The sequence below is a fragment of the Nerophis ophidion genome, linkage group LG12 (assembly GCF_033978795.1).
Source record: "Nerophis ophidion isolate RoL-2023_Sa linkage group LG12, RoL_Noph_v1.0, whole genome shotgun sequence".
Classification (NCBI taxonomy): domain Eukaryota; kingdom Metazoa; phylum Chordata; class Actinopteri; order Syngnathiformes; family Syngnathidae; genus Nerophis; species Nerophis ophidion.
In genome coordinates, this window is record NC_084622.1 from 45,427,694 (window position 1) to 45,455,209 (window position 27,516).

Sequence of the window (27,516 nt, forward strand, 5' to 3'; positions counted from 1 at the left end):
CTGGAAGTAGCTTAAGAGGCCTGCTGCTGGCTTTGTAGCGTCTCGACAGCTCATCTCGCCTTGAATTCCATGTAGCATTAGTCTCTCTGCAGGGATCCCGGCTGCCTGCTAGCGAGGCGCCGTCAGCCCAGTGCCAGGTGAGAGTGTCTGGTTGCACTGCTGCTCATAGTGCTCATTAGTGTAGATTAGCCCTGATTAACCAGGCGGTTTCTGCGACTGAAACCCAATGCACAGCTGTATGAGTCATTTAAGGAAATAAGCGGACCTCGGGGTTCAGCTAGTGGACGTAAGCGGTTGTGTTTTCTTCGCCATTTGTTCTCATATCATCAACCTGCGGTACATGGCGCAGAAGTAAAGTGAAAGCTGTCAAAGACAAGCGAGGTTGTGTAGTTGACGTTGAGGTGATGCGGTAGAGTCTTCCACCAGCATCATTGTCTCTGTCAAATCCGGAAGAGGGAACAAAGAGGAGTGCACGTCCAGCAGGGCCGCTCATAGGCTTTAAGATACAAATCTGTCCAAATAGGCTCCATGCTGTCATTCAGTGGCCACAGTTCATGCCGACTCCAGCATTCAGAGAAACTAATTCACAACGATCTGCTGGATTCAAGTGGAACCCAGCGTTTACTTCTCTCCCAGGGCACTGTGGTTTCCTCTCAGCAATTCTTGGAGTAAATAATGGTAGTAACCTGTGTGGAGTCAGCTGTCAGCTTGCTGTAGACCTGCTACTGTCGGCATTCACTTACCACCACGGACAAGGCAAACATACTCGGAGAGGAGTTGATATAAGTGGACATTTTGACCTTTTGGTAACCTACTGACTGTGTGTTCGGTGGATTAGGGATGTCAACCGTCCCTTGGAAAGCGGAATTGTTCTGTATGGCACTATGCGATATCGACAAAAACATATATCTCAATATGTCTGCGGGACTGCCTGTTATAGATGGTGTCTTTGGACCACTCTGTCCATCCATCCATCCATCTTCTTCCGCTTATCCGAGGTCAGGTCGCGTGGGCAGCAGCTTAAGCAGGGGAGCCCAGACTTTCCTCTCCCCAGCCACTTCGTCCAACTCTTCCCGGGGGATCTTGAGGCGTTCCCAGGCCAGCCGGGAGACATAGTCTTCCCTTCGTGTCCTAGGTCCTCCTACCGGTTGGACGTGCCCTAAACACCTCCCTAAGGAGGCGTTCTGGTGGCATCCTGACCAGATGCCCGCATCTGGCTCCTCTCTGTCTGGTTGTTTAATTTGAGGTAACAGAATCAGAATCAGACATACTTTTTTAATCCTAGAGGGGAAAATAAGATTTTCAGCCCAATCCTATTCAAGATCAGACAAACATTACAGGGAGACAGAACAGGATCGCTGATGGGTCTGCCGACATACAAAAAAGGTGAGAAACAGGTAAACGCTGGGGGGGGATGAGGAAAAACAATACTCAGTCTAAGCCTGGGCCCCTGGTGAGGGGGAACAGACTGAGGCCAAGAGAGAGAAAAAAACCTCATAGCCATAGCACTCATAAACATATGTGTAAGAAGGAAACATCAAACATCAAAGAACACAAAGGATATTAAATACAATAAAAGAGCAGAGCTGATGCAACCAGCCATTTCTACATTCAGCTACAAAAGTAAAACAACAACAAAAAACATATACACTGTGGTGGCCTCTGTGATGTTGCGCTCCATTGTCTGCTGGGACGGGGGGAGCATGCCCAGAGACAGGAGCAGACCCAACGAAGCAACCAAGAGAGCCGACTCCACCCTCGGCCGCCCACTAACTCTCGGCCAGTGTCCAGTCTGCATGGATGAGCGAGGATACGTCTAAAGAGACCGAGGTGTCCGACACCTGCTCCTTAAGCCAAGACACTGTGAAGCTTGTCCGTCCCGGCGGTTAATCCAACTTGTTTGAACAAATAAACACAGAAGTATTTATTTTATAGACACCAGACCGGGTGGTTGGGCATGAGACAGGCGGCTCCTGGCAGCAGCTAACAACCTTGCCTTAAAATTGCAGACAAGAGAAGAAGTGAGGGGAGAAGAAAGCCTGTACGACAATGCCCACATTAGTACGTCCGTCAAACTCTGACGTCACAACATACCCACTGTTAAAAAAGACTGAAAAACACAGCGTTCAGAAGCATCTAAAACTCTATGCAAGCTCAAAGCCAGAATCAACCTTGTTATTTGACATACTCATTTATTCATCTCTAATGAGCAAAATTGCCATTGGTTCCCTTTAAAGTTAAGCAGGAAATATTGATATTCAATAAATATTTTTTCTGTTAGGTTTTTTTTTTAACTAAAATGTAACTATTGAATGATTTGTTCAATAGTTTGTACACCAGTATTGGTATAGTACCGCGATACTAATGAATCATATTCAATACTATACCGGCTGTAAAAAGTAAAGGTACACCACCTTCGCCCCCCGTCATCGTCATGTCTTTTCATCGTTGGTTTTACAATGCAGACAGCATGTTCGGCAGCGCACAATCACAGTGTACTTACAAGCAGAGACAGTGTGTGGACAGGAAAAAGAGAACGGACGCATTTTGGCTTAAAAACTAACGATAAAGGTGAAGTTATAACACTGAAACGCCCTCAAGAAGAGATGCTTTAGGACAGTGGTCCCCAACCACCGGGCCGTGGCCCGATTGGTACCGAGCCGCAGAATAATTTTTTCTAAATTTTTATTTAAAAACATTTTTCTTTTTTTTTTTATTAAATCAACATAAAAAACACAATATACACTTACAATTAGTGCACCAACCACAAAAACCTCCCTTTTTCATGACAAAAACGTCCCTTTTTCATGACAAAGAAAAAAAAAAAAAAAAAAAAAGGACAACCCAGAAAACCCCCCCACCTCCCCGGGCCGCGGGACAAATAATTAAGCGTTGACCGGTCCGCGGATACAAAAAGGTTGGGGACCACTGCTTTAGGACATGGCGAGCTAGCAAACGGCTAAAGTCCAGCCGCAGTCGGCAGTGTTTAAGCTACTTCTAAATCACGATTCCTGGTCTCCATGGTGACAAATAAAGTAAGTTTCTTACAAGTCTCATCCCTGCAGGACGAGGTATAGCTAAACATGCTCCACTACACACCGTAGTGCACCCGCGACAAAATGTAAACTAACGCCATTGGTGGATCTACACCTACATCCACTGTAATGATACCAAGTACAGGAGCGTATCTAGTCAATACTACTATAATTCTATGATTACATTGATATTTTTTAACATCACAAAATCTTTTTTTGTTTTTTACAAAATTTATATTATGTTTATAAACTCAGGAAATATGTCCCTGGACACATGAGGACTTTGAATATGACCAATGAATGATCCTGTAACTACTTGGTATTAGATTGATACCTAAATTTGTGGTATCATCAAAAACTAATGTAAAGCATCCAAACAACAGAAGAATAAGTGATTATTACGTTTTAACCAAACTGTAGATACATCAGTAAATGAACAATTATATTAATCATTCATTTTCTACCACTTGTCCTTAATAATTTTGACAATACAAACCCGGTTTCCATATGAGTTGGGAAATTGTGTTAGATGTAAATATAAACAGAATACAATGATTTGCAAATCCTTTTCAAGCCATATTCAGTTGAATATGCTACAAAGACAACATATTTCATGTTCAAACTCATAAACTTTTTTTTTTTTTTGCAAATAATCATTAACTTTAGAATTTGATGACAAAGAAGTTGGGAAAGGTGGTAATAAATACTGATAAAGTTGAGGAATACTCATCAAACACTTATTTGGAACATCCCACAGGTGTGCAGGCTAGTTGGGAACAGGTGGGTGCCATGATTGGCTATAAAAACAGCTTCCCAAAAATGCTCAGTCTTTCACAAGAAAGGATGGGGCGAGGTACACCCCTTTGTCCACAACTGCGTGAGCAAATAGTCAAACAGTTTAAGAACGTTTATCAAAGTGAAATTGCAAGAAATGTCATCATCTATAGTCCATATTATCATCAAAAGGTTCAGAGAATTTGGAGAAATAACTCCACGTAAGCGGCATCGCCGGAAGCCAACATTGAATGACCGTGAACTTCGATCCCTCAGACGGCACTGTATCAAAAATCTATAAAGGATATAACCACATGGGCTCAGGAACATCAGAAAACCACTGTCACTAAATACAGTTCGTCGCTGTATCTGTAAGTGCAAGTTAAAACTCTACTATGCAAAGCGACAGACATTTATCAACAACATCCAGAAACGCCGCCGGCTTCTCTGGGCCCAAGATCATCTAAGATGGACTGATGCAAAGTGGATTAGTGTTCTGTGGTCTGACGAGTCCACATTTCAAATTGTTCTTGGAAATATTCAACATGTCATCCGGACCAAAAGGGAAGTGAACCATCCAGACTGTTATCGACGCAAAGTGTAAAAGCCAGCATGTGTGATGGTATGGGGGTGCATTAGTGCCCAAGGCATGGGTAACTTACACATCTGTGAAGGCACCATTAATGCTGAAAGGTACATACAGGTTTTGGAACAACATATGCAGCCATCTAAGCGCCGACTTTTTCATGGACGCCCCTACTTATTTCAGCAAGACAATCCCAAGCCACATTCAGCACATGTTACAACAGCGTGGCTTCGTAAAAAAAGAGTGTGGGTACTTTCCTGGCCCGCCTGCAGTCCAGACCTGTCTCCCATCGAAAATGTGTGGCGCATTATGAAGCGTAAAGTACGACAGCGGAGACCCCGGACTGTTGAAAGACTGAAGCTCTACATAAAACAAGAATGGGAAAGAATTCCACTTTCAAATCTTCAACAATTAGTTTCCTCAGTTCCCAAACGTTTATTGAGTGTTGTTAAAAGAAAGGGTGATGTAACACAGTGGTGAACATGCCCTTTCCCAACTACTTTGGCACATGTTGCAGCCATGAAATTCTAAGTTAATTATTTGCACAAAAAAAAAAGAGTTTTAACATCAAATATCTTGTCTTTGTAGTTCATTCAATTGAATATAGGTTGAAAAGGATTTGCAAAAAATTGTATTCTGTTTATATTTACATCTTGCACAATTTCCTAACTCGTATGGAAACAGGGTTTGTAAATAATTTATTTTTATTCATTTATGAAAGAGACATTTTTTGTCAACAAGTTAAATGTGTTTAATGATAATTCAAGCATGAATTATATAGACTCACTTCTTTCATGAAGACAAGAATATAAGTTGGTGTATTACCTGATTCTGATGACCTGCATTGATTGGAATCAGACAGTGCTGAAAATGTCAACATTTTAAAATGGAGGAGAAACAAAGTCCTCCTTTCTGTCCAATAACACATGAAAGTGGTTGGTTTTTGCCATCTTATTCGTCCAGCTTCCATACTCCTATTTATAGACTTTACAAGACATACATTGATGGCAAACTCCGTAGTTTGTTAGCTTTGTGAGACTCTTATTCATGTTAGCGCCGGCAGGACGAAGGAGGGCTTTTATTGTGAAGAGAGGAACTGTGCAGTCGGTCTTTAGAGTTTTGACCGCATGTACTTTTCGAGAGTCTGTTGAAATTAAAAGGGTTTCACGCCTTCCTGTCGGTCATTTTTTCTTAATAATGAACTGGCAACAGCCAACGTCATCTCACAAGAAACTTGGGTGCCGTGAATGCCAATCAAGTGACGAAAGTGAGGTCTTGTTGAAGATTAATGGTCGCTCATTTCTAGGTCTATTTTTTTTTTATGCCTGGCTGGCGTTTGATTGACACACAATCCAGGCGATCGAAATAATGGGCACCCCTGCTTTAGACAAACTTAAATCTGTTGGGTCCACTCCTGATCACTAAGTTTATTACTGGATGTAACTTATAAATACTTGTATGTTGTGCTCTGTCTTTCATTCATATGTACATACAGTATGCATGTCATAGTAATATTCTGTATGGTATATTTTTACCTTTCCTTCCAAATTTCTAATAAATAAAATGGGAAACTATCATAGATTGTTGCTATTTTTAGAATATTTAAAAAAAAATCTCACGTACCCCTTGGCATACCTTCAAGTACCCCCAGGGGTACGCATCCCCCATTTGAGAACCACTGGTCAAAAGTATTATCCTAACTTTGCTTGAAGCAGCTCCTCAGCCATTTATTCTCCTGCAACAAGTGGCCATGCAGAAGTGTGACATGACCAGGAAATGTGAATCAAAACAATTCCGTTGATATACTGCATCGGTGTGTCTGCTACATAGTGAACATTTTTATTTTAGTTGTGAAGTTTTATGATGAATCATGAAGCCTATTTCTTGTCTGTGTGGTTTAGTACTGTACATTGCCTGGGATGAGCTATTGGAAGTGATAAAAGAGCATCAGGCAGCAGGAGAGAACTGAGTCGTTTGAAGCTTACCTTAGTGCTGCAGTTCTCAAATACTGGGGCGCGACCCCCAGGGGTTAGCGGCGAAAACGACCCACTCGTCTCTCGCTAGGAAGCGTAATAATCGAGCCAGCCAGACTTTGTTTTAACTTGCTGCGTCACACAAGGGATGGGCATGTAAGATCAGGAGTGGGTTTGTGGAGCTTTTTATTTGCCTTTAAGGCCTACTGAAATGAGATGTTCTTATTTAAACGGGGATAGCAGGTCCATTCTATGTGTCATACTTCATCATTTCGCGATATTGCTATATTTTTGCTGAAAGGATAATGTTCGCAACTTTTGGTCGCTAATAAAAAAGCCTTGCTTGTACCGGAAGTAGCAGACGATGTGCGCGTGACGTCACGGGTTGTAGAGTTCCTCACATCCTCACATTGTTTATAATCATAGCCACCAGCAGCAAGAGCGATTCGGACCAAGAAAGCGACGATTTCCCCATTAATTTGAGCGAAGATGATAGATTCATGGATGAGGAAAGTTAGAATGAAGCACAAAAAAAAGGCGGCGGCAGTGGGAGCAATTCAGATGTTATCAGACACATTTACTAGGATAATTCTGGAAAATCCCTTATCTGCTTATAGTGTTTCAGTGAGATTATAAAGTCATACCCTAAAGTCGGAGGGCCGCGGTGACCGTCGGTGTCTCTGAGAGAAGCCAATGGAGGAGCCAAGATCCCAGCTGCTGCAGGAGGACGCTTACTCCGCACAAGTCTCCAATAAGAACCGACTTAATATCACAATTTTCTCATCCAAAAACTTGCTGGTTGACATGTGGTAGAGAAACATGTTCGCTTAAACTTCACAACAAAAAAAGAAACACCGGTTGTGTTTCGGTTGCTAAAGGCCGCTACAACCCACCGCTTTCCACCAACAGCATTCTTCTTTGACGTCTCCATTATTAATTGAACAAATTGCAAAAGATTCAGCAACACAGATGTCCAAAATACTGTGTAATTATGCAATGAAAAGAGACGACTTTTAGCCGTAAGTGGTGCTGGGCTAAAATGTCCGCTCTACCAATAACGTCACAAACACGCGTCCTCATTCCGCGACGTCCCTGGTTCGGCAACCTGAAGACACCTGTTTCTGGTTGCCAATCAAGTGGCTATATGTGCCTGCCTCGCCCTCCAGTCAGTCTCAAGGATTTACTTTGTTAGCTGTTTGCTTTACATCCCATGTGAGGATTGAAATACTTGACTCACCTGTGCGTCCTCCTGCATCTTGATGTCACAATTCCAGCAGCCACAGCTGTAGCGCTACTGGCAGGCAATTCAGATGCGTATTATTATTATTATTTATTCATTTATTTTTATTTTTTCAAAATAAAGCATAGAAGAACATTTGTATGATATTTTAAATGTTCTTTAAACTTAATATGGTCAATACTACATAAATAGCTGTAGCGCTACTGACAGGCGATTCAGATGCTTATTATTATTATTATTATTGTTTTTTAAATAAAGCATAGAAGAACATTTATATGATATTTTAAATGTTTATCAAACTTATTATGGTCAATAGTACATAAATAGCTTTAGCGCTACTGACAGGCGATTCACATGCGTTTTATTATTATATGTATCCATTAGGGGTGTGGGAAATACGTTGTCGATTCTCATCCATCCATCCATCCATTTTCTACCACTTATTCCCTTTCGGGGTCGCGGGGGGCGCTGGCGCCTATCTCAGCTACAATCGGGCGGAAGGCAGGGTACACCCTGGACAAGTCGCCACCTCATCGCAGGGCCAACACAGATAGACAGACAACATTCACACTCACATTCACACACTAGGGCCAATTTAGTGTTGCCAATCAACCTATCCCCAGGTGCATGTCTTTGGAAGTGGGAGGGGCCTATCCCCAGGTGCATGTCTTTGGAAGTGGGAGGAAGCCGGAGTACCCGGAGGGAACCCACGCATTCACGGGGAGAACATGCAAACTCCACACAGAAAGATCCCGAGCCTGGATTTGAACCCAGGACTGCAGGACCTTCGTATTGTGAGGCAGACGCACTAACCCCTCTGCCACCTCTCAATTTTTTTTTAATATATATTTTTTTTTTTTGTCAATCCAGCAAACCACTACACAGCAATACCAAAACAATGCAATCCAATTCCAAAACCAAACCTGACCCAGCAACACTCAGAATTGCAATTGAGAGGAGACACAAACACGACACAGAACAAACCAAAAGTAGTGAAACAAAAATGAATATTATCATCAACAGTATCAATACTGTTGATGACTGTTCGGCATCATGGTGCCGGGTTCGATTCCTTCAATGATGCATCAAACGTGAACACAACAAAGGTAAGGTCTTAAAAGATTTATTTAACAAAAAGGGAGCTCTGAACAGAAATACTGGAGCTAATAAAAAACAAACCAAAATCGCTAGTATGAGAACTAGGATATACAAACAGAAAACTAGACTTTGCACGATGGCACAAAATGTAGAAACAAAAACAATTAGCATGAGAGCTAAAAAAAGGCAGGTGGCTTAGCATATGAGCTAGCGAGAATACACTTACCAAAATAAGCAGTCATCACTTGTTGCATGTGAACAAAATTTTATGGACCCAGACTGAACAAAGAAAAGAGGAAGGCTTATATAGGAGGGTGATAATTAGTAGCAGGTGTGTGGGGACTGAGACTAGCAGGTGGACTGATCAGTAACCATGGTGACAAAGCAAACAGGAAATAAGGAGTCAGATGGAGAGATATAAATAATGGAAAAATAAATAATGTGTAGATTTGAGCAGCGGATCACAACAATAATTTCAGCATAGCAGTGATTAAAAATCCCTCATTGACATTATTATGAGACATTTATAAAAATAAAAATAAATTAACCATAATGTCACAGTGGCTTACACTTGCATGGCATCTCATAAGCTGGACAACACACTGTGTCCAATGTTTTCACAAAAATAAAATAAGTCATATTTTTGGTTCGTTTAATAGTTAAAACAAATTTACATTATTGCAATCAGTTGATAAAACATTGTCCTTTACAATTAAAAAAGCCTTTTTTTTTAAATCTACTACTCTGCTAGCATGTGAGCAGACTGGGGTAGATCCTGCTGAAATCTATGTATTGAATGAATACAGAATCCTTTTGAATCGGAAAAATATTGTTTTTGAATCGAGAATCGAATCGAATCGAATCAAAAAAATCGATATATTATTGAATCGTGACCCCAAGAATCGATATTGAATCGAATCGTGGGACACCCAAAGATTCACAGCCCTAATATCCATCCATCTATCTTCTTCTGGTTAGCCGAGGTCGGGTCGCGGGGGCAGCAGCCTAAGCAGGGAAGCCCAGACTTTTCTCTCCCCAGCCACTTCATCCAGCTCCTCCCGGGGGATCCCGAGGCGTTCCCAGGCCAGCCGGGAGACATAGTCTTGCCAACGTATATATTTTTAAATAAAGCATGAAATAACATTTGGATTATATTTTAAATGTTTTTCGAACTTACTATGGCCAATAGTACATAAATAATAGACCATACATTCATACAATATACAGCATTACTGTACTGAAATTTGTTTTCATGTAAAAAAATATATATATTTTTTTTATAGTGTGGGGTTTTTATTTTGCCATGAATGTGCGCCACCATAAATTACATGTAGGGGAAACTGTGCTGTGTTACTTACCTTTTTGACAAACGGCAAGTTTTTTAATATGCGCTACCGTCCTAATCGCATGAGTGTGGTTGAATCGTATTTCTCCGAGCTTCTTCCATTGATTGGCTTCCTCTCCTTGCTCTCTATAAATGTAACTTTGTGTAAATACTTTGTTTTGTATTCCATTTGAACTACAGTGATGACAGACTAAGGTGATTGTGCTTGTCGAGTCCGCTATTACATGGCATGCTGTATTATGACATACCACTAATCAAATCTGTTTTCCTCTCCCTCCCTTTTCTATTACCTCCTCCCTTCACCCTCGTTTCCTTTTCATCCTCTCTTATTCAGGTGGAGCGAGAAATAGCCATTCTGAAGCTCATAGAACACCCGCATGTTTTAAAGCTACATGACGTCTATGAAAATAAAAAATACTTGTAAGTATCAACATCAAAATGTTTTTCTTCTTCTCAAATGTACTTCAGACAGGTTGTGTTCAAATGTTTGTTGATGACTACATGGAAGGGGTGTCCAAAGTGGTCTTTTACATTATGGCCTGCAACTTCAGTTCTGTTGGCTCGCAGCATATTGTCTAAATCAAACAAAATCAATAGTAAAAAGTAAGACAAGCAGTAAAAACAGGCAGTCTAATGAGATATTGCTGAAATAATGATATTAATAACTAATAATGAAATTGTACGACCTCCTCACGGTTCGTTTGGTACCTCAGTCCTTGGGCCGTGGCTTTGGTTTGTTTTTCGGTATGTGTTTTGTGCATAAAGAGTAAACAACTTTTTTTCTCCCAAAAGTTTCTCTTTATTATTTTGCTCGTCAGCAAAACCTGTATTTTTCAGTGAACACAAACAAAGTGGTGTACGGATACTACAAAATGTTTATACCAGCTACTAAAACACTTTCAAACGATAAATAAATTCCCTATTATTCCTTGACTACTTGTACTGATGCATAAATTAAAACATGTATATCAATCAGTCAAACATGTACAAACATTTGAATATACGAAATAAGAAAACAAAACACACTTTCAAATGGTGAAGTGCCGTGTTACTTGACTACTTGCATACACTACACAAGAGGTTCTCAAACTTTTTTCACCAAGTACCACACCAGAAAACACTTGACTCTCCCTTGCATCTATCATCCGTCTCCTTCCGCTTATCGGAAGTCGGGTCGCGGAGGCAGCAGCCTAAGTAAGCAGAGAAGCCCAGACTTCCCTCTCCCCAGCTACTTCACCCAGCTCTTCCGGGGGGATCCTGAGTCTCTCCACCATGTCCTGGGTCTTCCTCGTGGTCTCCTTACTGGTCTGACATACCCTAAACACCTCCCGAGCGAGGCATTCAGAGGACAGTCTGAACAGATGCCCGAATCATATCATCTGGCTCCTCTCGATGTGGAGGAGCAGTAGCTTTACTTGGAGTTCCTCCCGGATGGCAGAGCTTCTTACCCTATCTCTAAGGGAGAGCCCTGCCACCCGACTGAGGAAACAATTTTTTTCCGTTTGTACCCGTGATCTTGTCCTTTCGGTCATAACCCAAAGCTCATGACCATAGGTGAAGATAAGGATGTAGATTGACCGGTATATTGAGAGCTTTGCCTTCCGGCTCAGCTTTCTTCACCACGACGTATTGAATCAGGGTCCGCATAACTGCAGACGCCGCCTGTCGATCTCACGATCCACTTTTCCATCACTCGTGAAGAAGACCCCAAGGTACTTGAACTCCTCCACTTGGGGCAAGAATTCCTCCCCAACCCGGAGATGGCACTCCACCCTTTTCCGGGTCGAGAACCAAGGACTCAGACTTGAAAGTGCTGATTTTCCTCCCAGTCGCTTCACACTCAGCTGCGAACCGAGTCAGTAGAGATGCGCGGATAGGCAATTATATCATCCGCAACCGGATCACCAAAGTCGTCATCCCCCCGCCGTCCACCCGAACCAACATTTTATCAGAACCGGCCGCCCGTTGAAATACATCAGAGGTCGGCCACCTTTACCACTCAAAGAGCTACTTAAACCCGTTTCACAGACTAAAGAAGACAATGGGAGCCGCTAACCTTCTCGCAAATATCTAATGGTGTTCATCCTGATGACAAGAATAAGTGCGTGCTGTGAAGCCATCGCCTTTGACACCATCAACAACATGTACAAATTGATTGTTAGTCCAGCAACATGTTGTATGCAGCTTCCGCAATCACACGTACAAGATTGAAAGGCATACTGGGTGATACAAAGTACACTGATGGTTGTGATACAAACAATTTTAACACTCTTACTAATATGCGCCACGCTGTGTAGCCACACCAAACAAGAATGACAAACACATTTCGGGAGAACATCCTCACAGTAACACAACATAAACGCGACACAACAAATACCCAGAATCCTTTGCATCCATGACACTGCCTGAATATATTTTACACCCCCACACCCCCAACCCCGCCCACCTTACCGACGCACGGGGTTGGGGGGTTTGCTGCTAGCGGGGTGTATAAAATAGTCAGGATTTGTCACGGATGCAAAGGATTCTGGGTATTTGTTGTGTTGCGTTTATGTTGTGTTACTGTGAGGATGTTTTCCCGAAATGTGTTTGTCATTCTTGTTTGGTGTGGCTTCACAGCGTGGCGCATATTACTAAGAGTGTTAAAATTGTTTATATCACAACCATTAGTGTACTCTGCGTCACCCAGTATGCCTTGCAGTCGTGTGCGTGTTGCCGCGGAAGCCACACACTACATGTTACTGGACTGGTAAACGGTTTGTACATGTTGTTGAAGGTATCAAAGGCGATAGCTTCATAGCACGCCCTAATACTTATTAACTGGGAGAGTCATTCTAGAGAATGTTTGCGTCTCCTATTGTCTTCTTCGCTTTGTGACACGGGTCCTAAATGGCTCTTTGAGTGGTAAATGTTGCCGATCCCTGAACCATGTATATCAAATATTTCCGAATGATTCAACCGCCACCCGCCCGAGTCTAATTAAAATCTATTTTTTCGTCATGTCACGCACCCGACCTGCGGTTTATCCACGGATTCCGCGGATGAGACCGCAAACCGCGCATCTCTACGAGTCAGTCAGAGCTGAAGATCCTGGCCAGGTGTAGCCAGCAGGACCACATCATCCGCAGAGACCTAATCCTGAAGCCTCCAAACCGGATGCCCTTCAACGCTCTGATTGCACCTAAAAATGTTGTTGGCCCAAAGACCAGTTTTAATTAGTTGGCTATGATCTGTACCCAACAAGTTCCCTTGCAAAGACCTCCACTCCATTAATGTTGGCATGAAACGTTCAATACAGCCGCTCGTGCTTGCAGAATGCTAATATATGAAGTATCCATAACGTAAACAACATGACAAACTCTTCAGTGGCAACAACATTTGCGTTTGGAAAACATTTGCCATTAAGAGTGACAGCTGCATTAGGCAGCCGCAGCTGAGCTGCTACACACGCATGCAAACACATTCATAAACCTATTTGCTAACTTAGCCTGTCGTGAGTGACGAGCCCATCGGTCATTTGCAGCAGCCTCTTGATCCGCAGAGGACGATTTGTCAAATACATTCAATTAGTTCATCTTGAGTTTTACAGACCAAATGGGATAAGGCATGCGGCAGTGTACGTCGTGCGTTAAGCTTATCAAAAATAAATAAATAAGAAGAACATTCCGATTTTATAATATAAGGGGCTTATTTGAAAAGCATGGAGCAATGATCCAAGTGTGCATATAGTAATACTGCCACTTAAGTGTCTTAAGTAAGGCATTAACATTGACGGCGCCAGCTGTCCCACAACTAAAGATTTATGAGGCTAGTGTCATAAATCCGCAGAAAATCATTTTCTGAGTGTGTTTATCGGTGAAAGGGAAATGGAAGTTGAGGTGATACACTGTAGTTTTAATATTATATTAAGGAAGACTTCATTCCCACAAGTGAATGATTTTATCGTTGATATACATATTAACTATAAGGAAGACAAATGGTAGCCATACCTCAAGTAATCTGCATTGGATTACAAAAATGAAGATTTGTAACAGTGTGGCTGAAAAATTTTCATTTTAATTCCAGCTGTGTTGAAATGCATAAGGCCTATTAGACATAGGGCTTTTTTTGTATACAAAAATGTACATAATCAATCAATCAATCAATGTTTATTTATATAGCCCTAAATCACAAATGTCTCAAAGGACTGTACAAACCACCAAAACTACGACATCCTCGGAAGAACCCACATAAGGGCAAGGAAAACTCACACCCAGTGGGACGCCAGTGACAATGATGACTATGAGAAACCTTGGAGAGGACCTCAGATGTGGGCACCCCCCCTCCCCTCTAGGGGACCAAAAGCAATGGATGTCGAGCGGGTCTACCATGATACTGTGAAAGTTCAATCCATAGTGGCTCCAACACAGCCGCGAGAGTTCAGTTCAAAGCGGATCCAAGACAGCAGCGAGAGTCCCGTCCACAGGAAACAATCCCAAGCGGAGTCGGATCAGCATCGTAGAGATGTCCCCAACCAATACACAGGCGAGCTGTCCATCCTGGGTCCCGATGAGCGGTCCATCCTGGGTCCCAACTCTGGACAGCCAGTACTTCATCCATGGTCATCGGACCGGACCCCCTCCACAAGGGAGGGGGGGAAGGGGAGAAAAAGAAAAGAAGCGGCAGATCAACTGGTCTAAAAAGGGAGTCTATTTAAAGGCTAGAGTATACAAATGAGTTTTAAGGTGAGACTTAAATGCTTCTACTGAGGTAGCATCTCCAACTGTTACCGGGAGGGCATTCCAGAGTACTGGAGCCCGAACGGAAAACGCTCTATAGCCCGCAGACTTTTTTCGGGCTTTAGGAATCACTAATAATGCATGCTAGCCCTACACCAGGGGTCATCAACGCGGTACCCGCGGGCACCAGGTCGCCCGTAAGGACCAGATGAGTCGCCCGCTGGCCTGTTCTAAAAATAGCTCAAATAGCAGCACTTACCAGTGAGCCGCCTCTATTTTCAAAATTGTATTTATTTACTAGCAAGCTGGTCTCGCTTTGCTCGACATTTTTAATTCTAAGAGACACAAAACTCAAATAAAATTATAAAATACAAGAAAATATTTTAAAGACTTGGTCTTCACTTGTTTAAATAGATTAATTCATTTTTTTACTTTGCTTCCTATAACTTTCAGAAAGACAATTTTAGAGAAAAAATACAACCTCAAAAATGATTTTAGGATTTTTAAACACATATACCTTTTTACCGTTTAAATTCCTTCCTCTTCTTTCCTGACAATTTAAATTAATGTTCAAGTATTTTTTTTTTTTATTGTAAAGAATAATACATCAATTTTAATTTAATTCTTCATTTTAGCGTCTGTTTTTTTGACGAAGAATATTTGTGAAATATTTCTTCAAACTTATGATTAAAATAAAAAAAAATACTCTGGCAAATCTAGAAAATCTGTAGAATCATTTAAAATCTTATTTCAAAGTCTTTTGAATTTCTTTTACAATTTTTGTTCTGGAAAATCTAGAAGAAATAATGATTTGTGTACGTTAGAAATATAGCTTGGTCCAAATTGTTATATATTCTAACGAAGTGCTGATTGGATTTTAACCTATTTAAAACATGTCATCAAAATTCTAAAATTAATTTTAATCTGAAAAAATCACTAATGATGTTCCATTAATTATTTTTTTAATTTTTTCAAAAAATATTCAAATTAGCTAGTTTTTCTCTTCTTTTTTTCGGTTGAATTTTGAATTTTAGAGAGTCGAAATTGAAGAAAAACTATGTTTCAAAATTAAATTTTAATTTTTTTCCTGTTTTCTCCTCTTTTAAACCGTTCAATTAAGTCTTTTTTTTCATTATCTATTCTCTACAAAAAACCTTCCGTATAAGGAAAAAAAATGTACGACGGAATGACGGATAGAAATTTTGTGTGTATATATATATATATATATATATATATATATATATATATATATATATATATTTTTTTTTTTTTTTTTTTTTTTTTTTAATTTTTTTTATTCAAGGTAAATTGAGCAAATTGGCTATTTTTGGCAATTTATTTAAGTGTGTATCAAACTGGTGGCCCTTCTTATTAATCAGTACCCAAGAAGTAGCTCTTGGTTTCAAAAAGGTTGGTGACCCCTGCCCAACACCCTTCCGTCACAAGTCCATAAAAGTGAGCAGTGCTAGCAAATGGGCTGTCAACACATTGTCCAGCACAGCTCTTACGGCGTTTGGAAGTGAGGTTGACACAACATACTGTCACACTAGCTGGCATGCATTACAGACAGCTACCGCTAATGAAGAACAAAGCAACGGGGGGTGCACCATTATGGTAAATGGTAAATGGGTTGTACTTGTATAGCACTTTTCTATCTTTTTTTAATGAACTCAAAGCGCTTTGACACTATTTCCACATTCACCCATTCACACACTGATGGAGGAAGATGGTGCTAACCAGGGCCCATCAGGAGCAAGGGTGAAGTGTCTTGCTCAAGGACACAACGGACGTGAATAGGATGGTAGAAGGTGGGGATTGAACCAGCAACCCTCAGATTGCTGGCACCGTCACTCTCCCAACTTCGCCACGCTGTATTAATTGATTAATCAATTAATTAAATTAGAAAAAAGCTTAGATTTATATTCTGTTGCCTCAAGTAATTATTGAATGAATTTAACTAATTTTCCACACGGCTGCTATAGTAGCGTGTGCGGTGTATGTGCGTGCTGTTGATCTGTGTGGCAACTCACATTGGGATTTTGATTTATTTTTTTTATTGATACACAAATATTACAAGGGCATTTTTAATTTTGATGATGTGCATTTATTAGAGCAAAATAATTAAATTGTTGATTAAATTGATTGTTACGGCAATCAGCAAAATTGTTGCTTATTCTAACTATTTTCCTTAAAATACACATATAGGTTATATAAATTGTGGTTTACCCAATTAATCGAATAATGTAATCAATAGATTACTCAATCACCAAACTAATCGATAGCCACAAAGCTTAAAGCAACATATGGAACAATATTCATCATCTTGTTTACTTATGTACTTAAAACTACAATTAAAAGCCTACTGAAAGCCACTACTACTGACCACGCAGTCTGATAGTTTATATATCAATGATGAAATATTAACATTGCAACACATGACAATACGGCCGCTTTAGTTTACTAAATTGCAATTTTAAATTTCCCGCTGAGTTTCTTGTTGAAAACGTTGCAGAATGATGATGTGTGCGTGTGACGTCACGGACTGTAAGGAAATATTGCCGCACCACCACTTGCGGCTAAAAGTTGTCTCTTTTCATCGCGCAATTAAACAGTATTCTGGACATCTGTGTTGCTGAATCTTTTGCAATTTGTTCAATTAATAATGGAGACTATAAAGAACAATGCTGTTGGTGGAAAGCGGTGTATTGTGGCTGTCTTTAGCACCAAGACACGGCCAGTGTTTCTTTGTTTTTCACACAGCGCGGTCAAGCGAACATGTTTCTCTACGTCAACCAGCATGTTTTTGGATGGGAAAATTGTGATATATATATATATATATATATATCTTACCAGAGACATCATTGGATTATTCGTCCTCCTGCAGTAGCTGTTTAAAAGGCAGCTGTGAGCTTGGCTCCTCAGCTTCTCTCTGAGACACTGCGTGTTCACCGCAGCCATCCGACCTTGAGGTATGTCTTTACAATCTCACTAAAACACTGTTAAAACAATAAGCAGATAAGGGATATTCAAGAATTATCCTAGTAAATGTGTCTAATTACATCTGAAACGCTCACATTGCCGCCGCCCGGAGCCGTCGCTTCGGCTTTTTTTATCAGCACCAAAAGTTGCAAACTTTATCGTTGATGTTCTTTACTAAATCCTTTCAGCGAAAATATGGCAATATCGCGAAATGATCAAGTATGACACATAGAATGGACCTGTTATCCCCGTTTGAATAAGAAAATATCATTTCAGTAGGCCTTTAATAGCAATTACGCGGACGAAAGTGCGACCTCTACATCAAACAAAATGTTCTCTCATAGCGATTATTACGATTCTGTGTTGGCGTTGTTGGTCAGGATCTCAAGATGCAGAGAAGGTATTTTACTAGGAACAACCAAGGGAGCACCATCATGGTCAAATCTAAAAGAGTGCAGCAGGGAAGTGCACAGAAAGCAAAGAGGCATGAGAAGCATACGATAAGCTATACAACAGGTTGAAGCCCAAAGCAACGATGATCTAGCCTTGTCCTACTGACGAGCTGGCTTAAGAGGCGTACTGATTAGCAAACTGGAACAGGTGGGTTCTGATTGCCAATCAGGGACAGGTAAAGGAGCCAGCACTTAAACTAGAATAGTGGTGGAGGCAAAAAAGAAGTAGAAACTAAAATAACAGGAAAAAATACCAAAACTAAGGAAACAATGAGCAAAAGTCCAAAACAGGCATGAATGATCATGTAAAATAATGAGAATACAATTATCGGGTTCCATGTTTAAACTGTGGAGGTGCAGAAGCTTTACTTGGAGCTTCTCACAAATGACAAAGCACCTCAATATATCCCTAAGGGAGAGCACTGCCACCCGACTGAGAAAACTAATTATGGCCGTTTGTACCCGTGATCTTATTCTTTCGGTCATGACCCAAAGCTCATGACCATAGATTAGGATAAGGATGTAGATCGACCGGTAAATCGAGAGCTTTGCCTTCCGGCTCAGCTTTCTTCACCACGACCGATTGATACAGGGTCCGCATAACTGCAGACGCCGCACCGATTCGCCTGTCGATCTCACAACCCACTTTTCCCTCACTCGTGAACAAGACCCAAAGGCACCTTTAACTACCACCTGGGGCAGGATTTCCTCCCCAACACAGAGATGGCGCTCCTTTACTGGGCGAGAACCAAGGACTCAGACTTGGAAGTACTGACTTTCATCCCAGTCGCTTCACACTCAGCTGCGAACCGATTCAGTCAGAGTTGAAGATCCCGGCCAGATAAAGCCAGCAGGACGACATTATCCGCAAAAACAGAGACACAATCCTGCAGCCACCAAACCAGATCCCTTCAATGCCCTGACTGTGCTTAAAAATGTTGTCCATAAACGTTAAAGTAAACAGAATCGGTGACAAAGGGACACCCTGGCGGAATACAACCCTTACTGGAAACATGTCTGACTTACTGCTGGCAATACGGACCAAGCTCTGACCCTGATCAAACAGGGAGCATACATGCCCAGCATACAACCTTTTTTAAATTTGTTGTTATCTGAACATCCCTTGTTAAACCTGCATGGTCTTGCAGCCCTTTGAGACACTTGTGATTTAGGGCTAAATAAATAAACTGTCACGCCCAGGAAATCATGTTTTGTTTTGCTCATGTTATGTTGGTTTTTTTGGACACTTGTTTCCTGTTTTGCACTTCCTGGTTTGTTTCCATAGTAACTCATTAGTTTCCACCTGGTCTCCTCAGTTCGCACATCTGCTGGTTAATTATCACAGCTAGTATTTAAGCCACAGTTGCCTTATAGTCAGTCTGGCAACTTTAAATGATAAATGATAAATGGGTTGTACTTGTATAGCACTTTTCTACCTTCAAGGTACTCAAAGCACTTTGACACTACTTCCACATTCACACACACATTCACACACTGATGGAGGGAGCTGCCATGAAAGGCGCTAACCAGCACTCATCAGGAGCAAGGGTGAAGTTTCTTGCTCAGGACACAACGGACGTGACAAGGATGGTAGAAGGTGGGGATTGAACCAGTAACCCTCAGATTGCTGACACGGCCACTCTCCCACTGCGCCACGCCGTCCCTTTACCTACCGACATACCTACACATCTCGTATTCATCTGCTTCATGCCTGGCTATGCTGTTTGTTTTTGTCCACGCCACATAAGTTGTGTATTTATGCCTCAGTGCAAGTTTATTTTTTTCATGCCACGGTGCAAGTGTTTTTGTTTCATGTTTGTATTTTGTAGCCTAGTATTCGTACCTCCTTGTGAGCGCCCTTTGTTTGCCTTTTTTTAGTTTTGTTAGAATATTAATAAAAATTTACCTTCATTCACGCCTGGCTCGTGCCAATCATCCTTTGCATCGAAGAAACAATCCAAGTCCATGCTTGCCATAAACATTGATTGATTGATAGTCCTAGATCCGAATTGTTCCTCGTCAGAGGTGGGTAGTAACGCGCTACATTTACTCCGTTACATTTACTTGAGTAACTTTTGGGATAAATTGTACTTCTACGAGTAGTTTTTATGCAACATACTTTTACTTTTACTTGAGTATATTTATAGAGAAGAAACGCTACTTTTACTCCGTTCCATTTATCTACATTCAGCTCGCTACTCGCTACTTTTTTTTTAATCGATCTATTAATGTTTGTTTGGTTAATGAGCTTCAAAGTAGAATCTACGCATGCCTGCGTTTCACCAATCACATGCAGTCACTGGTGACGTTGGACCAATCAAACAGAGCCAGGCGGTCACATGACCCGACTTAAACAAGTTGAAAAACGTATTGGGGTTTTACCATTTAGTGGTCAATTGTACGGATTATGTACTGTACTGTGCAATCTACTGATAAAAGTTTCAATCAATCAATCAAAAGTGTAAAGGAAAAAAGACACTCTTTATTTCAACCGTACTGATCGCACAGTTCCTGTCTTCACAATAAAAGCGCCGCTACATCGCGCATGCGCTAACAAAATAAGAGTCTCCGAAAGCCAGAGCAAACAAGCTAGCAAACAAGCTAGCAAACAAGCTAGCAAGCTACGGAGTTTGCCGCCAATGTATTTCTTGTAAAGTGTATAAAAACGAATATAGAAGCTGGACAAATAAGATGCCAAAAACCAACGACTTTCATCTGGTATTAGACACAAAAGAGGAACTTTTTTTCTCCTCCATTTGAAAACGAGGACGTCTGATTCCCATCATTGCAAGTCATCAGAATCAGGTAATACACCAACTTATATTCTTGTTTTCATGAAAGATAGGAATATATATGTTAAACATGCATGTATATTCATTAAAACACCTTCAACATGTCAACAAAAACGGCAAAATAAATAAATATAAATGATATACTGTATATATAAATGTATGTACATATATATTTATATATGTATATGATATGTGTGTGTATAAATGATATGTGTGTGTAAACATGCATGTATATTCATTAAAACACCTTCAACATGTGAACAAAAACGGCAAAATAAATAAATACAAATTATATACTGTATATATATATATATATATAATATATATATATGTACATATATAAATGTATGTACATATATATATATATATCCATCCATCCATTTTCTACCGCTTATTCCCTTTTGAGGTCGCGGGGGGCGCCAGCGCCTATCTACAATCGGGCGGAAGGCGGGGTACACCCTGGACAAGTCGCCATATATATATATATATATTTATATAAATGTATGTGTATATATATATATGATATGTGTGTGTATAAATGATATGTGTGTGTGTATATATATATATATATATATATATATGAGGTAGATCACCTTGATTTGGTCATTTACTAAGTAATAGATAAACGTTGAAAAACTTATTGGGGTGTTACCATTTAGTGGTCAATTGTACGGAATATGTACTGTACTGTGCAATCTACTAATACAGGTTTTAATCAATCAATCAAATCAATGAATGCCTACTGAGGCTATGGTGCTGTTAAGTTATTGTGGCTCAATGTGCCATTTATTTATTTTATTTTAATGTAGTATTATTTAATATATATTATTGTTTTAGTTGCTTAAGAGATATTCCTGGCTCTGAATTTGCTCATTGCTATTTTTATGTTTTTGTGCATTATTTGTTGCCGTAATCAGGTTACTCATCAGTTACTCAGTACTTGAGTAGTTTTTTCACAACATACTTTTTACTTTTACTCAAGTAAATATTTGGGTGACTACTCCTTACTTTTACTTGAGTAATACATCTCTAAAGTAACAGTACTCTTACTTGAGTACAATTTCTGGCTACTCTACCCACCTCTGTTCCTCGTAAAGGAAATGCAATCATTTAGTTTTTTTACAGCTGTGAATTCCATATCGTTGGCTAATAAAGATGACGGAGTTTGTGACGTAAACTCTGAAGAAACTCAAGATGTGAATGAATTAGTGGCAAGTTTGGAAATTGTTTCGATAGACTTTGTCCAATCACAAATGAACACAGATGGAATTAAACCACATATGCTTGCAGAAACTGGTTTTCAAACAAATAGTCTGTAACCTCTGACTTCTTCTCTGAAATGAATGTATACAACGCCTACAGACACACTCCATCTTCTCAAAAGTCTTCCACGAGAGTGGAAGCGATTATAGCTGCAACAGGGAGACCAACTCCATATTTTTATACACACACTATATATTTTATTCCCTGTACTGGCCTGGCGTCCCATTGCTTTGGTCCATATAGTTTATGGAGAGACAGTATAAAGTGTGTATTTCACCTGCTGCCTGACATGCAGTTTGTGCTGTAGTGAAGATAAAGGGAGGTTGAGCACAGAATAAAGAAGGAGGCCAGTTCAGGGTAGGACAGGGCACAACTGGCGATCAGCCCACAGTCTGTTTCATGTGGGCCTCTGTGGAGATTCATCTCCCGGTGTCTCTTTGGAGCACGGGAGCATGGCCGTGCAGTCACGATGACGGACTGCCCCCGACCCCGCATGCTCTACGTGTGTAGTGACCAAAAAATATGATTGCGGGAAATACTGTGTGTTTGTGTGTCTGTGTCGGTGTGATTCTTCACCCACAGTCAACAATACCAAGAAGGATTCTCCCATAAGTCTCTTTCACGTGATGAACGGAACCAGACTGTCATATTGTGTTAGCACAGTAGACTTTAGACGGTCCTAAAGCTGACGTCTGCGTGTAATTCCACTCGGTCATCCTCCTGATGCCTCCCACGGGAGGTGAGTTCGTCAGAACCAGTCACATTTATGTGCAACACACGTTTGGCATGTTTCACTGGGGACAGTTTAGAGATTAGAAAGTACAAAAAAGTATACGTTTATTGATTTTTTGGACATTTATGTGTAACTACAATCCCTCCCACTCCAGGTCATACAACATTCCCCTTCGGGTTCTTGCAAAATAAACAAGCTTATCTATATTTTATGTTTTTTTGTGTTATATTTTCACTCATTCCCCCCTTTTTATGTTTTTCAGGTACCTTGTACTAGAACTTGTGTCCGGTGGGGAATTGTTTGACTACCTGGTGAAGAAAGGCAGACTAACACCTAAAGAGGCCAGGAAATTCTTCAGACAAATCATGTCTGCTCTGGATTTTTGTCACAGTCATTCCATATGGTAAGTGTCTGTATGCCATTTTCTTTGTCTGTTCTGGGTTCAGGGCAGATGTGTGGAGTCTTTTTTTTTCAAACGAGTGTGTTTGTTACACTTGCATGACTAATTTTGGATGTTTGTTTACTGAAGGCAATCAGTCGGCCATAAGCATCAGTGATTATTCAGGGTGTTGTTAGGTTTCACTTTTAGTCTCCATCTGCTGTCTGTCTGTGTTTCTGATTGTCGAGAGTACACATACTTGGCAAGAAACAAACTTTAGAAAACATAATAGGCTGTAGACAATGTCAAGGACAGCTTTTTGCAAATAGGGTTACGTATTACTCACGGTTGTGTTGGGTCCACTATGGATTGAACTTTCACAGTATCATGTTAGACCCGCTTGACATCCATTGCTTTCGGTCCCCTAGAGGGGGGGGTTGCCAACATATGCAGTCATCTCCAAAGTTTTTCATAGTCATCATTGTCACCGACATCCCACTGGGTGTGAGTTTTCCTTGCCCTTATGTGGGCTCTACCGAGGATGTCGTTGTGATTTGTGTTGTGGTTTCTGCAGCCCTTTGAGACACTAGTGATTTAGGGCTATATAAATAATCATTCATTGACTGATTGATTGATTATTTGCATATTTTCCTATACCAGTACAAAATCGGCACTTTGCAAATGGTCTGAAAGCAGTGTTAAAAAAAAAAGAAAACATACATTTTTGTGCAGAAATGTTTCTTTTTACAGAATGTTTAGACATGCAAGTTGAACAGATTGGTATATTCACCAATATGAAGTAGAATTCGCAACATGTTCTCCTAATTATCACAGCAAACTAGCAGCAAAACAAAACACAGAATATGGGCAAATAATATACGGAAAAGTACTTTAAAGGGGAATTACTTTGGTATACAGTAATTTTTGGGACTATATGGTGCTTTGAACCCTGCGCTTTATACAAAGCTGCAGCTAATTTAAGGACTGTTCCAGGTTCACTAGCTTCACATGCCGCCAATAAATTTAGCCCCATCAAATCAGGCCAATCAAATTGTCGAAGGTGTCACAGTGGTCCAATTCAATTGTTTACATTAAATCAAACGCAGTCACACAATCATTCAGTCTGCCATTTAGCATGTTATGGACTCACCCTCATCATGGAAAATAAATGCACACAACGCAGTCTCAAAACCACAGACAATTGATCCAGGCATCGAAAAAGAAAATCAGCCGGCACACCAAACAGAAATTCACTAGCACTTATAAGCCCCAAAAAGCCGGACCGCCATACGCCGAAGAAGACGACTTCAGCGGTTTTAGCCAGCAGTAGGAGGAGAAAGACGAAGCTCAATGACCTTTCTGGTATGCTAGTGTGTGTCATGTGTCCAAAAATTTAGTTGGGTAGTTTATAATTTAGTACGCTCTACAGCCCAAAAATTATGGTATTCATTTAGCGCCCAATTGAGACTCAGATAGCTGCTTATTTTTGGATCTGGTTACTACTTTTTACACCAGGACCAGTTTCAATGTGAATTTTTGATATTCATGCCTGTTTGCAAATCTCTTGGCAACTTGTGGTTCTCGCAGTTGAGTAGAACTGCACTGTACTATACAGAGTGGGTATGGGTGAGTTTATTTTACTCTTCTCAAGCTGCTAAAATAGGTAAACCGGTAGACATACCAATGCAAATTACTACTACAATTATCTAAATAAACTTTAAGTAACACTTTATTATGGGGAACATATATTCACCAATAGCTAGTTGCTTAATAACATACAAATTAGTAACATATTGGATCTTAGTCATTATTAAGTACTTATTAATGCCTTATTCTGCATGGCCTTATTACACAACCAGTAAGCCATTAACTAAGAGTCTTCCCTCAATAACCTCAGAATGATTTCTTATTAGTAACCCTAACCCTAACCCTTCTATGTTCCCCTAGTGTTGAAATAACTCTAAATTAAGTCTTTGTTGCTTTAATAAGCTACTAATTAATGGTGAATATGTTCCCCATACCAAACTTTAAGGTCTATTTGTTTCAAACAAAATCAGTGCTCTACAGTTCTCATTGAATTGTGCTTAATGTTACTGTTAATAGTTTCTTGCCAAAGTGGTTGTTGTGTTTACAAATATATATTTAACTTATTATGATATTCCTGAGCCACCTAGTTTAATAAATGCATTGCTTTAACATGAGCCTGCCCTGGGCTAAAAACTGTTTTGTTTGGCACTTCAGGGTGTAACTTAAATGCTTAACTCAAATAGTAGGGCTCCGCAATATGCATCAAGTCATCCATCCATCCATTTTCTACTGCTTATTCCCTTTGGGGGCGCTGGAGCCTATCTCAGCTACAGTCTGGCGGAAGGCGGAGTACACTCTGGACAAGTCGCCACCTCATCGCAAGGCGCATCAAGTCATTCATAGCACATTATCAACCATTGTGGCCAACATTTACAAGCGTGTCTCAGGCTTGTTGATGCACTTTTAACTTAGTCATACCTCATGTGCTCCGTGCATCATCAGAGGATGAGTACCCCCGACATGCACATCCTTTCCTAGGTGTTCTGCGGCGCCTCCTGCTGAAGAGTTTCACCCATTAAACGGCTGGTTGCCTGCGCAATTAAGAGGAACACGAATGGCATTGTTTTGTCAAGCAATGGCTATGCTGAGTTGAATTTTTATTTGATGACGTGCAGGTGACTTATTAGATACGCTGCGCGTACCTAATTTATTGAAAAAGCAATTACATTCTGGCTGATGCTATTTAATAATTAAACCTGCTTTCCACAGCTATAAAGTTTCTAGATGATGCATTCTGCTCATGTTACTCTTCAGGTATAGGGTAGGATTCTCAAATACTGCAAAATGACATTTGAATTAAGAATGAAGGATTTTGTTGCACTTATGCAACTAATCTGTCTTGCTTAACGAGAAGAAAGTCCAGAGTGAATAATCGGTGTGGGTAGTGGGGATTAATCCAATTAGGGTAAGTACCTGACATCTAGTGCATGAATACATGCAGATTATCACAGTGCCTTTGTGCTCAGATTCACCAGCAGATTTACTTGCCCTCATCTGCTTGCTAAGGCTTTTGGAAAAAAATGCCCAAGTCATGATGAGGCACATTCTCCTTTATTCTTTTTCCAATTCCAATTAGGGACAGACACACATAAAGGCACAAACAGCCCTCCTCACCTCGCTGGCCATCCTGGCTAATGAGATTTTAGCAATCCCTCAAATATTTAAAATGTTCATCTGCAATGTTTTCTTACATTTCTTTTTAAATGCATCAGCTACAAATGTGACGACTGTTCCTTTGTGACTCATGGAAAGGGTAGGTGTAGTGAGTCTTATTCTGCGTTGTGTAGTTTTTTAGGGAAGAGACACTCCACCATTCCGTCGTTTCATCATTTATTGGCCACCTGTTTTGGAAACACGAAACACAAAGAGGGTCTCTACTTTTCTGGCGGAGTGATACCTCATCATCAAAAGTCTGATAGAAGAGAAAGATAAACAACATTCATTCAAACAAAAATAATAATTTAAATTACATTAACAAAAACGTTTTATCACAAAAAAATAATAATAAACAAATCCACATTTCTGTTTTGGAAACATGAAACACATACACAGGTCTCTACTTTTCTGGCGGAGTGATACCTGCGTAAATACCATGTGTAATTATGACCAAACATTTCAAACATTCGACGCTCTAATCCTTACTTAACAAAATTGTGCATAAAAAAATACTTAAAACAAAACATCACTTATACCTACAACATTGTTTTAACAGTTAGAGTATTATGAAAGTTTTGAAATAATATTTACACAAGAAACACAGAGCAATGAAGAACTATTACCTCATCAGCAAAAATCCGATAGAAGAGGAAGTAAAAATCCGAAAAAAACGCAGAGTCACTTCCTGCAGCAGACATCCGGTTCTTCAAAATAAAACAAATACTTCAAAATAAAACATAACACCCTGTCTCGTTCATAATATAGTGCAACAACATCACACTATTACATTGGGACACTTTCGATTCTACCCGTTCGATGCCAAACTCAAATCAGAATTTGCATAAAAAAAACTAAAGCAGCAATATGTTTTTAGTAAGTACGTAACTAAATTGTAGAGATGTCCGA

The 27,516-nt window shown here is 40.3% G+C and overlaps 1 protein-coding gene across 6 annotated transcripts in view; it reads left to right on the top strand.

Moving 5' to 3' along the window:
* The window catches only part of LOC133563489 (serine/threonine-protein kinase BRSK2), a 554,636-nt gene that overhangs the window by 350,607 nt on the left and 176,513 nt on the right, over positions 1-27,516 (top strand). For all 6 annotated transcript variants that reach the window (XM_061917646.1, XM_061917648.1, XM_061917647.1 and 3 more), the window contains exons 3-4: positions 10,386-10,471; positions 23,251-23,391. In XM_061917646.1, the coding sequence (XP_061773630.1) occupies positions 10,386-10,471; positions 23,251-23,391 (227 nt within the window). The remainder of the gene's footprint in view (positions 1-10,385; positions 10,472-23,250; positions 23,392-27,516) is intronic.